Source organism: Scardinius erythrophthalmus (genome assembly GCF_964197995.2).
Source record: "Scardinius erythrophthalmus genome assembly, chromosome: 18".
NCBI classification, from domain to species: domain Eukaryota; kingdom Metazoa; phylum Chordata; class Actinopteri; order Cypriniformes; family Leuciscidae; genus Scardinius; species Scardinius erythrophthalmus.
This window is the reverse complement of record NC_138238.1, coordinates 1,275,060-1,292,559: the sequence shown is the minus strand read 5'-3', so window position 1 is coordinate 1,292,559 and position 17,500 is coordinate 1,275,060. Positions and strand designations below refer to the sequence as shown.

The 17,500-nt window shown below is 43.7% G+C and overlaps 1 protein-coding gene across 1 annotated transcript in view; it reads left to right on the top strand.

The window, feature by feature from the left end:
* Positions 1 to 17,500, top strand: part of LOC308706479 (alpha-actinin-2) — a 31,540-nt gene that overhangs the window by 2,451 nt on the left and 11,589 nt on the right. The window contains exons 2-11 of the mRNA XM_081392156.1: positions 2,925 to 3,039; positions 3,556 to 3,675; positions 4,322 to 4,408; positions 4,638 to 4,725; positions 4,893 to 4,971; positions 7,399 to 7,480; positions 8,256 to 8,341; positions 8,481 to 8,573; positions 8,927 to 9,157; positions 9,237 to 9,384. Of these exons, the coding sequence (XP_081248282.1) occupies positions 2,925 to 3,039; positions 3,556 to 3,675; positions 4,322 to 4,408; positions 4,638 to 4,725; positions 4,893 to 4,971; positions 7,399 to 7,480; positions 8,256 to 8,341; positions 8,481 to 8,573; positions 8,927 to 9,157; positions 9,237 to 9,384 (1,129 nt within the window). The remainder of the gene's footprint in view (positions 1 to 2,924; positions 3,040 to 3,555; positions 3,676 to 4,321; positions 4,409 to 4,637; positions 4,726 to 4,892; positions 4,972 to 7,398; positions 7,481 to 8,255; positions 8,342 to 8,480; positions 8,574 to 8,926; positions 9,158 to 9,236; positions 9,385 to 17,500) is intronic.

Below are 17,500 nucleotides of genomic sequence, written 5' to 3'. Positions count from 1 at the left end.
CAGGAATCACAATGTGGGTGGGCCCAGAGAAAATCAGGTGGGCACAGCCTAAAATGCATCTGTTATCAAAATAGGCCAACACAACTACACCTGCTTGAATACACCACAGTTTAATCAGAGCACAAGCATGTATGTCATCATAAGCAGTGTTAATAAAGAACATAACGATAAGAACAGCATTTCCACTGCGCGCGGCCAGGCCACACCACACACACACGCGCATCTGACAGATGCGAAACAACATCATCAAATCAGCAGGACAGTAGTGGACAGTGTGTAAAAACCAAAAACAATGCTTGGTCATAGTCTGGCTCAGCGGCCACATAAACCACGTTATATAAACAACATTGACTAGGCAACTACATAAACGTAGATTTACACACCGGCGGCGTCTGTCCGCTGCGCCCAGCAACGGCTCAGGACCTTGTTCAAAATCCTGCCGCGCCACAGAGCGTAGGGTGACCAGATGAGATTGGCTGAAATTCGGGACGGGGGGGGGGGGGGGGGGGGGGGGAGTGTTGTTTGGGGAGGTTTTGGGGTAGTCCTACTATGATATTAGACTACATGACCTATAATAAAATTAATTTTCAAACCTGAACCAAACATATTTTTATTCAAAGATCAACAGTCTGTCATTAATATAGGCTATAGTCTGTCACAAAAAACAATATTAAAATCATGAACTCAAATGTCATTGTGACAAAAAAAAAAAAAAAAAAGACTGTTGTAACAGTGCGTAAATCAGACATGTCAGGCTATAAGTCTAACGCTAATAAGCCTTATGCCAAAATTATTATTATGACGAAATTGTCGGTCATTAAATAAGAAAACTAAATAATTGTGTAGATGATTTGCTTTGTGTAACCCAACATCAGACATTAGGCCGAAGGTTTTTTTTGCAAACAGTGCCGCGACCAATCAATCACTCCTTTACTGGCTGCCTGCTCATTCACTGTCCTCGCGGCTGCGGCAACTCGCGCTCGCTTATCAATGCATTTTAATTCGCGCCTACGGTATCTTTGTTGAACTTCAAAAAAAGAAAAAGATGCTGCAGCCAATAAGCAGCCGGCGGGGGCTGGCTGCAGGACGACTCAACCTCCACGGACAGTTTTTAATGTTTTATCAGACAATGTAAGAATTTGCTTTAGTATAATTTTCGGGACAATTAGGGCCGGATTCGGGATTCGGGACAACAGCTTAGATTTCGGGACTGTCCCGAATTTTTCGGGACGTCTGGTCACCCTAACAGAGCGCTATTTACATAGTTTTATATTAAATTTACATTTATTTGTCTCAAATCGTAGTTAATGAATCTGACTTAACCCTGGGCTGCAATATACGTTTAATTTTATATTCATGCACAGAAATCAGCTGCTTGAATGAAAATTGCTGACATTATCGGATTTTCAGGTGAGAGTTGTCCTAGACGCGGCGCTGCGCGTCCAGTGTGCGACCCCCTTAAGAGTTGAACACTGCAATGATTTCGTTATTGTCCAACAATGCAGTCAATTCTCCTGAACATCTGCATTATCTTCCTCCTGTGTGCGTGGTCTTTTTGACACAAACTTATTGCTCTGTTTTCATTTTAGTTTAACATAACGTTACTTAGCTAAACTTCAGTGTCCCTCTGTGAAATGTGCTCGTCGTTGTGAAGGGGGGATGGGCTGTTCGCAATCATCCGAGTCTGACTCCGAAATGCTCTACGCGGGCATTTCGTCATCACCAATGACAACCAAACAAGAATCAAGAAACATTAAGATTTATTTTTATAGGTCAAAATTGTTATAATCGCAACATAATTTCCTAGGCTACCTTGTGAGGCCACTGAGTGACTAGATGGGCCTGACTGACAGGTGGGTGGGCCCAGGCCCACCCGTAGCTACGCGAGTGGTTACAGGTTGCCTGGAACGCGGCATCATTGTTTAGGGATCTGTTTTTTGTTTTAAGTGAAGTATATTCTCCAGAACACTACAAACTCACAATCAGATATGAAATGCACACTTTAAAGAGGCTTGAAGAAACTGAAGTCACGCTAGTCTTTTCTTCCCTATTGTGAGAAATCGAGTCTCCCCAGGAATCGAGTCTCCTTTAGGACCCTGATTGATCCCATTGGTTCAACGAACGAACATTATGATCTTAATTGTTTAATGTGCATTGTAATGGCCACATCCTTTAAATTACATGGTTCATAATACTATAACCTAACTGAAGCCGGTTGTGAATTTCTCGTTCTTACTGTTTTTTTCGTTAGCCTAGCTTAGCATACATCTACCCAATTAGCCTGCTAACTTAGCTTATATCACATGTATGTTGTTGTTTTTTTTTTACTAGTTTCCAATTACATATTTCACATTGGCTTGATTTTGTCCATGGGGAATTGATTGAATGGTTGGATGGTTGTGGTTTGCTATTGGCTGATCTCATGTGAGTGACAGGTTGCTCCGCCCTCGTCATCAGAGAAGAAAAGAGAAGCTGCAAGAGGAACTTATTCCGATTCAAGATTATTAAAACAATGATATGCACTGATAAATCATTTAGAATAAACTGCAATATTCCATTAAAAAAACTGGAGATTGCAGATTCTACCCGACCTAAAAAGCCTCGGAATCCATCTAAAACTATCAATGAACGAGAGCATATTAAAACACGGTTAAATCAACTCATCAACTTAAAGTGTGTAAGTCTGGCTTTGATTGTCAATTGCGCTCGTTCCTGTTGTGTGTCCTCAAACTGGCAACCCGCGTGAGCGTCGAGTCTGAGGAGGCGGGGAAACAACGATCTCTGATATTTTGAATTTGGACTGCAGTACCGATTTCGACCACTAGCTGTCATTCTTACAGACTGCACCTTTAAGTATGGCTCTCAATAAATGAAAGCATGTGTAATAATAAATAATATTAAACGATAAACCTCTGGTCTCTCAGACGTTCACCGCCTGGTGTAACTCTCACCTTCGGAAAGCGGGAACTCAGATCGAGAACATCGAGGAGGAATTCAGGAACGGACTGAAGCTGATGTTACTGTTGGAGGTCATCTCAGGTACAGTTCAGTCTGCAGGTCTCTCACTCACACTCTCTCTCTCTCTCTCTCTCTTGCTCACCAATTACTGAACTTCCTATTGGGTCAAGCGAAGAAGGCAATTTATGATACTAGAAAAATAAGTGTTAATTTGCAAATTGTGTTTCTTAACCTAGTAAAATCCAGAAATGTAATTGACTTTCGGTATTACAAGGCTATGGGGATCTTAAGTCTTTTGAATTGATTTGGTGTTATAAGGCTTTAGTTTACAGTTTGTACATGTTTTGATTCCTACTCCTGTAGGTAGGAACTGATTGTATTAGTTCAGGATATTTGTAATAAAGGTGTGTTAAAATTAAGAATTTATTTCTCTCTCTCTCTCTCTCTCTCTCTCTCTCTCTCTCTCTCTCTCTCTCTCTCTCTCTCTCTCTCTCTCTCTCTCTCTCTCTCTCTCTCTCTCTCTCTCTCTCTCTCTCTCTCTCTCTCTCTCTCTCTCTCTCTCTCTCTCTCTCTCTCTCTCTCTCTCTCTCCTTCCAGGTGAAAGGCTTCCCAAACCCGACCGAGGAAAGATGCGCTTCCACAAGATAGCCAATGTGAACAAGGCTCTGGAGTACATCACCAGTAAAGGGGTGAAACTGGTGTCCATCGGCGCTGAGGGTGAGAGAAGCTCCTGGGTTTCATCATTTACAGTCGAACCAAACATTATTTAGACACCAGAGATCATTTTTTATATATTTTTTCACTAGTGTGTGCAGGACACTATAGTTATGTAAGTGAGGAGAGCAAAATAAAGTAAACTGTGAAATATTATACCCAAAAATTCTTCATACCAGTAAAATTTATAAAAAAAATTGGGACTAAAACTGATTGGGACACTTTGAGCTGATCATGTTTTGCTGAAGTGTGTTGTCTTTAATTGCTAATGCTCTTTTTACACACAGACTGAACACAATGAAGCATTGCTTGGTGATTGGTTGAGCTAAACTGGTATTATCTAATTGTGTAGTTAAATTTAACAGCTGACAGATATTCAACATAATTCATGTGTGAGACAGTCTAACAGAAGGACGGACAAAATATCAACTGAGTTCATAACTCTGAGTTCTGCTCATATTTTATTACCATTTTTTAAACTATAGTGAATAAACTGAGATAGTGTGAGAAATGTTGAAGGTGTGTGAATAAAGTTTGGATTGACTGTAGATCTGAACTTACATGGTTGTTCTGTATAAGAATACACTTGCATATTTGTTATTTGCATGCGAGACGTCAAACTCGAGTGTGTCGTCTGTTGGATCCTCAGAGATCGTTGATGGAAATGTGAAGATGACTCTGGGAATGATCTGGACCATCATCCTCCGCTTCGCCATCCAGGACATCTCAGTGGAGGGTATCTGTCTCACACACACACACACACACACACACACAAACACACACACACACACACACACACACAAACACACACACACACACACACACACACACACACACACACACACACACACACACAAACACACTCACACACACACACACACACACACACACACACACACACACACACACACACACACACACACACACTCACACACTCTCTCTTACAGACTCTTCTTCTCTGTCAGAAACCTCAGCTAAAGAAGGGCTCCTGCTGTGGTGTCAGAGGAAGACGGCCCCGTACAGGAACGTGAACATACAAAACTTCCACATCAAGTAAGAACATGCAGATAGAAGACAGATATACGGTTTATTCTCTTATATGCCAGAGACGTGTCTTCCTCACGCACTCTTGAAATGATTAGAGAACATGTGTGTCAGAGAGTTGAGACACAGAAATGTTGAGCTCTGGTCCTGCTAACGTCTGCTATCTTCACGCTCAGCTGGAAGGACGGTCTGGCGTTCTGTGCGCTCATTCACAGACACAGGCCTGACCTCATCGACTACTCCAAACTCAACAAGGTCTCTGTGCCCCAGTGCATGCTGGTCATGCTGGTGTTTGTTAACTAACAGATTTACTGTAACGCCACAGATGTATCCATGTGCAACATTTATTTAAACAAACACAACTAAAGTAAATCCAGGCAAAGACAGAAGAGAACAGAACACGGGAAACACTGGGGTTTATTTATGGTTTATATAAATATATATTTTTTAAAATAGTGCCATCATGTCAATTAATCGCGATTAATCGCATCTAACATAAAAGTTTGTGTTTATATAATATGTGTGTATAATATATATATACTTATATGATATAAACAAACTTTTATGTTAGATGTGATTAATCGCGATTAATCGATATGACAGCAGTAATTAATAATATTAATATTTATTTTAGTTTTTTTAACTAAAATAAATATTAATATTATTCCTAAAGATGTAAAATAAAACCTCCATAAATTTAGTTTTATTTGTTTTTATTTTAAATTAATATTTTAAATAAGTAAATTATTCAGTTTTTATTTTAATTTTAGTTTAAAAAAAATATTATTTATATTTCATTTATTGATTTTTTTATTCAGTTTTATTTATTATTTATTTTTTGTTTCCAATTTCTATTTAAACTACGGTAAACGAAAATTAGAATGCTTTGGCAACTAACTGAAGCTTTTCATCTAATATCTTATATTTTATTTTATTTAAGCTTCATTTCAATTAACACAAGTGTTTTAATAGTTTTAGTTTTCATTAGCGATAATAATCACCCTGGTTTAAGGATTCTTATTCTTATTACAGATCAATATCAGATGAGATTGATGGTAAATCATTTATTGACTGGCAGTTTGTTGGATAAATAGTTGTTATTTTCGACCGCAGACCATATTTTCATCTAGTCATTTGTTAAAATGCCCTTATATTGGACGTCAATGGAGCAAGGCTATAAAAAAGCAGAACTGGTTTACATTAATATTTCAAGATGTGTACTTGATCTGTAAAGTGTCTAAATCTGCCTTTCCTATTGGCTGATGAAATACAAGAGAGTAAGATCAGGTTCTCTGGCAGCTTTTCCTCAGGGTTAGAATGATGTGAGTAATCTGAGTCTAAGGTGAAGGCTTTACTTACCGAGGCTTTACTCAGGCTTTACTCGAGCTTTACTCAGGCTTTACTCAGGCTTTACTCGAGCTTTACTCAGGCTTTACTCGAGCTTTACTCGAGCTTTACTCAGGCTTTACTCGAGCTTTACTCAGGCTTTACTCGAGCTTTACTCAGGCTTTACTCAGGCTTTACTCAAGCTTTACTCAGGCTTTACTCAGGTTTACTCGAGCTTAACTCAGGCTTTACTCGAGCTTAACTCAGGCTTTACTCGAGCTTTACTCAGGCTTTACTCAGGCTTTACTCAGGCTTTACTCAAGCTTTACTCAAGCTTTACTCAGACTTTACTCAGACTTTACTCAGGCTTTACTCAGGCTTTACTCAAGCTTTACTCAGGCTTTACTCAGACTTTACTCAGGCTTTACTCAGGCTTTACTCAAGCTTTACTCAGGCTTTACTCGAGCTTTACTCAGGCTTTACTCAAGCTTTACTCAGACTTTACTCAGACTTTACTCAGAATTTACTCAGAATTTACTCAGGCTTTACTCAGGCTTTACTCAAGCTTTTCTCAAGCTTTACGCAGACTTTACTCAAGCTTTACTCAGGCTTTACTCAAGCCTTACTCAGACTTTACTCAGGCTTTACTCAGGCTTTACTCGAGCTTTACTCAGGCTTTACTCGAGCTTTACTCAGACTTTACTCAGGCTTTACTCAAGCTTTACTCAGGCTTTACTCAAGCTTTACTTAGGCTTTAGCCTCGTACAGCTGATGTTTGACTGACCGGACAGAGACTGAGCGATAATCCCGTCTGAAAGCTGAAAGCTTTAACAAACCTGCGTGAATCTGCCGTGTCATGATTGATTCATAACCTCAACCTGTTATTTCAGCATCTTTGATTTTGTTGTAATACGTTTTATTTTTATATTTTAATTTCTGTAAAAGTTTTACAAATTTTGTTGTGTTGTCATTTTTGTTTTTGTGGTACAACATTAGTTAACATGAACTAACAATGAAAGATTCTTCTAAAGCATTTACATTCATCTTGGTTAATGGCAATTTTAACATTTACAAATACATAAAAATATTGCTCGTTGTTGTTAGTTATTAACTAATGGAACCTTTTTTTATTTAAATCATATTTTTGTCAATAGCAAACCACACTCAGGCAATATTTTTGTAGTTTTATTTTATTTTAAAATTGTAGCACATTTTTTTAAATATTTTTTTTAGTTAATGATAATAATCCTGTATGGAGCATATGTTGATCACTTAAATGAGGATGAAATGTTGTACAAACTTATTGCTGTAATTAAAATAAACTCATCATTAATTTCTCTGGTTTTCTCTGTGCAGGACGATCCTCTTGGAAATCTCAATCTGGCTTTAGAAATCGCGGAGAAACACTTGGACATCCCTAAAATGTTGGACCCAGAAGGTAAAGATGGACAGATCAGCTCCATATGTGTTACATCAGTATCAAATTAATGAAGCTTTATAAAACTGTGGCAACAGCAATATGATAGAAGACGCGGGTGTTTAATAAATAGTTTAAAACTATTTTTGTAAATGTTGAAGACATTGTGTCGTATATCTGAGTGAAACGCTTTTGGAATGAGAACAAATGTGGATGGTTGTGGTTTGCTATTGGCTGAGCTCATGTGAGTGACAGGTTGCCCCGCCCACATCATCAGAGAAGAGAAGAGAAGCTGCAAGAGGAACTTATTCTGATTCAAGATTATTAACACAATAATGATGATGTGCACCCATAAATCATTTAGAATAAATAGCTTTTTACAAGGCTTTTTAATTAAATAAATATTCATGTATGCTGACATTTAATAGCCGTTTTACCATAACACAACACAGGGAGTCATGTGACCTTATTATTATACAACAATACTCTCCTGTTGAACTCAGTAACAGATTTAGAAAACAGCTGTCTGTGGTGAAAGGCTGTTTTTGACCTGCGTTTCGTATTACTGGTGAAGGTGACGGCCTTGAACAGTCCATCCCAGAATGCAGTGCACAGATTCCCCTCTGATGGCTGTGGAATCGATGCAAATGGCCAATGCATTAAGCATAAGTTGCAGTTTAATTTTGTTTATTTCATGATCACGTTTGTTGTGTGTGTATGTGTATGTGTGCGTGTGTGTGTGTGTGTGTGTGTGTGTGTGTGTGTGTGTGTGTGTGTGTGTGTGTGTGTGCTCCAGACATCATTAACACCCCGAAGCCTGATGAGAGAGCCATCATGACCTACGTGTCCTGTTTCTATCATGCTTTCGCTGGTGCAGAACAGGTATTTTTGCACTAAATGTGAGCAAAACCTATAGAATATGTGCTCATTATTAAAATAAAAGCAGATGCATCATGGGTACTTTTTAAATGATCTGCCGTAAGTCGAGTCTGAATCTGTCATGTGACGTTTGTGTCTAAAGGCAGAAACGGCGGCTAACAGGATCTGTAAAGTGCTTGGAGTGAATCAGGAAAATGAGAAACTGATGGAGGAATATGAACGACTGGCTAGTGAGGTACCACACACACACACACACACACACACACACACACACAAACACTCTCTCTCACACACTCACAAACACACTCACAAACAAACACACACTCACACATACACACACACAGCCATACACACTAACACACACTCACTGAAGACTGGAGTAATGATGCTGAAAATTCAGCTTTGATCACAGGAATAAATTACACTTTACTATATATTCACATATAAAACATCTGTTTTAAATTGGAACAATATCTCACAAATATTACAGTTTTTACTCTATTTTGATGCAGACTTGGTGAGCAGAAGAGTCTTCTTAAAAAAACATTTATATGAAATTAACCCGGCCCCAACTTCTGAATGTTCCAGTTGCTGGAGTGGATCATGCGCACCACGCCGTGGCTCGAGAAACGAAGCGCTGAGAGCACACTCGCTGCCATGAGATCCAAACTGGAGGATTTCAGAGACTATCGGCGTTTGCACAAACCACCCAAAGTCCAGGAGAAATGCCAGTTGGAGATCAGCTTCAACACACTCCAGACCAAACTACGCATCAGCAACAGACCCGCATTCATGCCCTCAGAGGGGAAGATGGTGTCTGTAAGACTCACTCACACACACACACACACACACACACACACACACACACACACTCTCTAACTCCTCTGACCGTGTGCAGGACATCACAAGCGCGTGGCACGGTCTGGAACATGCAGAGAAGGGTTATGAGGAGTGGCTGCTCAGTGAAATCAGGCGTTTGGAACGAGTGGAACATTTGGCGGAGAAGTTCCAGCAGAAAGTCTCTACACACGAGAGCTGGGCTCAGGGTGAGATTACAGTAAAACTGCAGAACGTCTCTATACACGAGAGCTGAGCTCAGGGTGAGATTACAGTAATTCTGCAGAACGTCTCTACACACGAGAGCTGGGCTCAGGGTGAGATTACAGTAATACTGCAGAACGTCTCTACACACGAGAGCTGGGCTCAGGGTGAGATTACAGTAAAACTGCAGGATGTCTCTACACACGAGAGCTGAGCTCAGGGTGAGATTACAGTAATACTACAGGATGTCTCTACACACGAGAGCTGGGCTCAGGGTGAGATTACAGTAATACTGCAGAAAGTCTCTACACACGAGAGCTGGGCTCAGGGTGAGATTACAGTAAAACTGCAGAACGTCTCTATACACGAGAGCTGAGCTCAGGGTGAGATTACAGTAATTCTGCAGAACGTCTCTACACACGAGAGCTGGGCTCAGGGTGAGATTACAGTAATACTGCAGAACGTCTCTACACACGAGAGCTGAGCTCAGGGTGAGATTACAGTAATACTACAGGATGTCTCTACACACGAGAGCTGGGCTCAGGGTGAGATTACAGTAAAACTGCAGAACGTCTCTACACACGAGAGCTGGGCTCAGGGTGAGATTACAGTAATACTGCAGAACGTCTTCACACGAGAGCTGGGCTCAGGGTGAGATTACAGTAATACTGCAGAACGTCTCTACACACGAGAGCTGGGCTCAGGGTGAGATTACAGTAATACTGCAGAACGTCTCTACACACGAGAGCTGGGCTCAGGGTGAGATTACAGTAATACTGCAGGATGTCTCTACACACGAGAGCTGGGCTCAGGGTGAGATTACAGTAATACTGCAGAACGTCTTCACACGAGAGCTGGGCTCAGGGTGAGATTACAGTAATACTGCAGAACGTCTCTACACACGAGAGCTGGGCTCAGGGTGAGATTACAGTAAAACTGCAGAACGTCTTCACACGAGAGCTGGGCTCAGGGTGAGATTACAGTAATACTGCAGGATGTCTCTACACACGAGAGCTGGGCTCAGGGTGAGATTACAGTAATACTGCAGAACGTCTCTACACACGAGAGCTGGGCTCAGGGTGAGATTACAGTAATACTGCAGGATGTCTCTACACACGAGAGCTGGGCTCAGGGTGAGATTACAGTAATACTGCAGAACGTCTTCACACGAGAGCTGGGCTCAGGGTGAGATTACAGTAATACTGCAGAACGTCTCTACACACGAGAGCTGGGCTCAGGGTGAGATTACAGTAAAACTGCAGAACGTCTTCACACGAGAGCTGGGCTCAGGGTGAGATTACAGTAATACTGCAGAACGTCTTCACACGAGAGCTGGGCTCAGGGTGAGATTACAGTAATACTGCAGAACGTCTTCACACGAGAGCTGGGCTCAGGGTGAGATTACAGTAATACTGCAGAACGTCTCTACACACGAGAGCTGGGCTCAGGGTGAGATTACAGTAAAACTGCAGAACGTCTTCACACGAGAGCTGGGCTCAGGGTGAGATTACAGTAATACTGCAGAACGTCTTCACACGAGAGCTGGGCTCAGGGTGAGATTACAGTAATACTGCAGGATGTCTCTACACACAAGAGCTGGGCTCAGGGTGAGATTACAGTAAAACTGCAGAACGTCTCTATACACGAGAGCTGAGCTCAGGGTGAGATTACAGTAATACTGCAGGATGTCTCTACACACGAGAGCTGAGCTCAGGGTGAGATTACAGTAAAACTGCAGAACGTCTCTATACACGAGAGCTGAGCTCAGGGTGAGATTACAGTAAAACTGCAGAACGTCTCTATACACGAGAGCTGGGCTCAGGGTGAGATTACAGTAAAACTGCAGAACGTCTCTACACACGAGAGCTGGGCTCAGGGTGAGATTACAGTAATACTGCAGAACGTCTCTACACACGAGAGCTGAGCTCAGGGTGAGATTACAGTAATACTGCAGAACGTCTCTACACACGAGAGCTGGGCTCAGGGTGAGATTACAGTAATACTGCAGGATGTCTCTACACACGAGAGCTGGGCTCAGGGTGAGATTACAGTAAAACTGCAGAACGTCTCTACACACGAGAGCTGGGCTCAGGGTGAGATTACAGTAAAACTGCAGAACGTCTCTACACACGAGAGCTGGGCTCAGGGTGAGATTACAGTAATACTGCAGAACGTCTCTACACACGAGAGCTGGGCTCAGGGTGAGATTACAGTAATACTGCAGGACGTCTCTACACACGAGAGCTGGGCTCAGGGTGAGATTACAGTAATACTGCAGAACGTCTCTACACACGAGAGCTGAGCTCAGGGTGAGATTACAGTAATACTGCAGAACGTCTCTACACGCGAGAGCTGGGCTCAGGGTGAGATTACAGTAAAACTGCAGGACATTTCTACACACGAGAGCTGAGCTCAGGGTGAGATTACAGTAAAACTGCAGGACGTCTCTACACACGAGAGCTGGGCTCAGGGTGAGATTACAGTAATACTGCAGAACGTCTCTACACACGAGAGCTGAGCTCAGGGTGAGATTACAATAATACTGCAGAACGTCTCTACACACGAGAGCTGGGCTCAGGGTGAGATTACAGTAATACTGCAGAACGTCTCTACACACGAGAGCTGAGCTCAGGGTTGGATTACAGTAATACTGCAGAACGTCTCTACACACGAGAGCTGAGCTCAGGGTGAGATTACAATAATACTGCAGAACGTCTCTACACACGAGAGCTGGGCTCAGGGTGAGATTACAGTAAAACTGCAGAACGTCTCTACACACGAGAGCTGAGCTCAGGGTGAGATTACAGTAAAACTGCAGAACGGGTGAGATTACAGTAATACTGCAGAACGTCTCTACACACGAGAGCTGAGCTCAGGGTGAGATTACAGTAATACTGCAGAACATCTCTACACACGAGAGCTGAGCTCAGGGTGAGATTACAGTAATACTGTAGAACGTCTACACGCGAGAGCTGGGCTCAGGGTGAGATTACAGTAATACTGCAGAACGTCTCTACACACGAGAGCTGAGCTCAGGGTGAGATTACAGTAATACTGTAGAACGTCTCTACACGCGAGAGCTGGGCTCAGGGTGAGATTACAGTAATACTGCAGAACGTCTCTACACACGAGAGCTGAGCTCAGGGTGAGATTACAGTAAAACTGCAGGACGTCTCTACACACGAGAGCTGGGCTCAGGGTGAGATTACAGTAATACTGCAGAACGTCTCTACACACGAGAGCTGAGCTCAGGGTGAGATTACAATAATACTGCAGAACGTCTCTACACACGAGAGCTGGGCTCAGGGTGAGATTACAGTAATACATGCAGAACGTCTCTACACACGAGAGCTGAGCTCAGGGTTAGATTACAGTAATACTGCAGAACATCTCTACACACAAGAGCTGAGCTCAGGGTGAGATTACAGTAAAACTGCAGAACGGGTGAGATTACAGTAATACTGCAGAACGTCTCTACACACGAGAGCTGAGCTCAGGGTGAGATTACAGTAATACTGCAGAACATCTCTACACACGAGAGCTGAGCTCAGGGTGAGATTACAGTAATACTGCAGAACATCTCTACACACGAGAGCTGAGCTCAGGGTGAGATTACAGTAATACTGCAGAACGTCTCTACACACGAGAGCTGAGCTCAGGGTGAGATTACAGTAATACTGTAGAACGTCTACACGCGAGAGCTGGGCTCAGGGTGAGATTACAGTAATACTGCAGAACGTCTCTACACACGAGAGCTGAGCTCAGGGTGAGATTACAGTAATACTGTAGAACGTCTCTACACGCGAGAGCTGGGCTCAGGGTGAGATTACAGTAATACTGCAGAACGTCTCTACACACGAGAGCTGAGCTCAGGGTGAGATTACAGTAATACTGTAGAACGTCTACACGCGAGAGCTGAGCTCAGGGTGAGATTACAGTAATACTGTAGAACGTCTACATGCGAGAGCTGGGCTCAGGGTGAGATTACAGTAATACTGTAGAACGTCTCTACACACGAGAGCTGAGCTCAGGGTGAGATTACAGTAATACTACAGGATGTCTCTACACACGAGAGCTGGGCTCAGGGTGAGATTACAGTAAAACTGCAGAACGTCTCTACACACGAGAGCTGGGCTCAGGGTGAGATTACAGTAATACTGCAGAACGTCTTCACACGAGAGCTGGGCTCAGGGTGAGATTACAGTAATACTGCAGAACGTCTCTACACACGAGAGCTGGGCTCAGGGTGAGATTACAGTAATACTGCAGAACGTCTCTACACACGAGAGCTGGGCTCAGGGTGAGATTACAGTAATACTGCAGGATGTCTCTACACACGAGAGCTGGGCTCAGGGTGAGATTACAGTAATACTGCAGAACGTCTTCACACGAGAGCTGGGCTCAGGGTGAGATTACAGTAATACTGCAGAACGTCTCTACACACGAGAGCTGGGCTCAGGGTGAGATTACAGTAAAACTGCAGAACGTCTTCACACGAGAGCTGGGCTCAGGGTGAGATTACAGTAATACTGCAGGATGTCTCTACACACGAGAGCTGGGCTCAGGGTGAGATTACAGTAATACTGCAGAACGTCTCTACACACGAGAGCTGGGCTCAGGGTGAGATTACAGTAATACTGCAGGATGTCTCTACACACGAGAGCTGGGCTCAGGGTGAGATTACAGTAATACTGCAGAACGTCTTCACACGAGAGCTGGGCTCAGGGTGAGATTACAGTAATACTGCAGAACGTCTCTACACACGAGAGCTGGGCTCAGGGTGAGATTACAGTAAAACTGCAGAACGTCTTCACACGAGAGCTGGGCTCAGGGTGAGATTACAGTAATACTGCAGAACGTCTTCACACGAGAGCTGGGCTCAGGGTGAGATTACAGTAATACTGCAGAACGTCTTCACACGAGAGCTGGGCTCAGGGTGAGATTACAGTAATACTGCAGAACGTCTCTACACACGAGAGCTGGGCTCAGGGTGAGATTACAGTAAAACTGCAGAACGTCTTCACACGAGAGCTGGGCTCAGGGTGAGATTACAGTAATACTGCAGAACGTCTTCACACGAGAGCTGGGCTCAGGGTGAGATTACAGTAATACTGCAGGATGTCTCTACACACAAGAGCTGGGCTCAGGGTGAGATTACAGTAAAACTGCAGAACGTCTCTATACACGAGAGCTGAGCTCAGGGTGAGATTACAGTAATACTGCAGGATGTCTCTACACACGAGAGCTGAGCTCAGGGTGAGATTACAGTAAAACTGCAGAACGTCTCTATACACGAGAGCTGAGCTCAGGGTGAGATTACAGTAAAACTGCAGAACGTCTCTATACACGAGAGCTGGGCTCAGGGTGAGATTACAGTAAAACTGCAGAACGTCTCTACACACGAGAGCTGGGCTCAGGGTGAGATTACAGTAATACTGCAGAACGTCTCTACACACGAGAGCTGAGCTCAGGGTGAGATTACAGTAATACTGCAGAACGTCTCTACACACGAGAGCTGGGCTCAGGGTGAGATTACAGTAATACTGCAGGATGTCTCTACACACGAGAGCTGGGCTCAGGGTGAGATTACAGTAAAACTGCAGAACGTCTCTACACACGAGAGCTGGGCTCAGGGTGAGATTACAGTAAAACTGCAGAACGTCTCTACACACGAGAGCTGGGCTCAGGGTGAGATTACAGTAATACTGCAGAACGTCTCTACACACGAGAGCTGGGCTCAGGGTGAGATTACAGTAATACTGCAGGACGTCTCTACACACGAGAGCTGGGCTCAGGGTGAGATTACAGTAATACTGCAGAACGTCTCTACACACGAGAGCTGAGCTCAGGGTGAGATTACAGTAATACTGCAGAACGTCTCTACACGCGAGAGCTGGGCTCAGGGTGAGATTACAGTAAAACTGCAGGACATTTCTACACACGAGAGCTGAGCTCAGGGTGAGATTACAGTAAAACTGCAGGACGTCTCTACACACGAGAGCTGGGCTCAGGGTGAGATTACAGTAATACTGCAGAACGTCTCTACACACGAGAGCTGAGCTCAGGGTGAGATTACAATAATACTGCAGAACGTCTCTACACACGAGAGCTGGGCTCAGGGTGAGATTACAGTAATACTGCAGAACGTCTCTACACACGAGAGCTGAGCTCAGGGTTGGATTACAGTAATACTGCAGAACGTCTCTACACACGAGAGCTGAGCTCAGGGTGAGATTACAATAATACTGCAGAACGTCTCTACACACGAGAGCTGGGCTCAGGGTGAGATTACAGTAAAACTGCAGAACGTCTCTACACACGAGAGCTGAGCTCAGGGTGAGATTACAGTAAAACTGCAGAACGGGTGAGATTACAGTAATACTGCAGAACGTCTCTACACACGAGAGCTGAGCTCAGGGTGAGATTACAGTAATACTGCAGAACATCTCTACACACGAGAGCTGAGCTCAGGGTGAGATTACAGTAATACTGTAGAACGTCTACACGCGAGAGCTGGGCTCAGGGTGAGATTACAGTAATACTGCAGAACGTCTCTACACACGAGAGCTGAGCTCAGGGTGAGATTACAGTAATACTGTAGAACGTCTCTACACGCGAGAGCTGGGCTCAGGGTGAGATTACAGTAATACTGCAGAACGTCTCTACACACGAGAGCTGAGCTCAGGGTGAGATTACAGTAAAACTGCAGGACGTCTCTACACACGAGAGCTGGGCTCAGGGTGAGATTACAGTAATACTGCAGAACGTCTCTACACACGAGAGCTGAGCTCAGGGTGAGATTACAATAATACTGCAGAACGTCTCTACACACGAGAGCTGGGCTCAGGGTGAGATTACAGTAATACATGCAGAACGTCTCTACACACGAGAGCTGAGCTCAGGGTTAGATTACAGTAATACTGCAGAACATCTCTACACACAAGAGCTGAGCTCAGGGTGAGATTACAGTAAAACTGCAGAACGGGTGAGATTACAGTAATACTGCAGAACGTCTCTACACACGAGAGCTGAGCTCAGGGTGAGATTACAGTAATACTGCAGAACATCTCTACACACGAGAGCTGAGCTCAGGGTGAGATTACAGTAATACTGCAGAACATCTCTACACACGAGAGCTGAGCTCAGGGTGAGATTACAGTAATACTGCAGAACGTCTCTACACACGAGAGCTGAGCTCAGGGTGAGATTACAGTAATACTGTAGAACGTCTACACGCGAGAGCTGGGCTCAGGGTGAGATTACAGTAATACTGCAGAACGTCTCTACACACGAGAGCTGAGCTCAGGGTGAGATTACAGTAATACTGTAGAACGTCTCTACACGCGAGAGCTGGGCTCAGGGTGAGATTACAGTAATACTGCAGAACGTCTCTACACACGAGAGCTGAGCTCAGGGTGAGATTACAGTAATACTGTAGAACGTCTACACGCGAGAGCTGAGCTCAGGGTGAGATTACAGTAATACTGTAGAACGTCTACATGCGAGAGCTGGGCTCAGGGTGAGATTACAGTAATACTGCAGAACGTCTCTACAAGAGAGCTGGGCTCAGGGTGAGATTACAGTAATACTGCAGAACGTCTCTACACGAGAGCTGGGCTCAGGGTGAGATTACAGTAATACTGTAGAACGTCTACATGCGAGAGCTGGGCTCAGGGTGAGATTACAGTAATACTACAGAACGTCTCTACACACGAGAGCTGAGCTCAGGGTGAGATTACATTAATACTGTAGAACGTCTCTACACGCGAGAGCTGGGCTCAGGGTGAGATTACAGTAATACTGCAGAACATCTACACGCGAGAGCTTGTGTGTGATGGGTAGGTTTAGGGGTCGGGTTAGTGTGTGTGTGTGTGTGTGTATGTGTGTGTGATGGGTAGGTTTAGGGGTCGGGTTAGTGTGTGTGTGTGAGATGGGTAGGTTTAGGGGTCGGGTTAGTGTGTGTGTGTGTGTGTGTGTGTGTGTGTGTGTGTGATGGGTAGGTTTAGGGGTTGGCTTAGTGTGTGTGCGTGTGATGGGTAGGTTTAGGAATCAGTTACTTTAAGTGGACAGAATATACAGTTTGTACAGTATAAAAACCATTACGTCTATGGAGATTCCTCA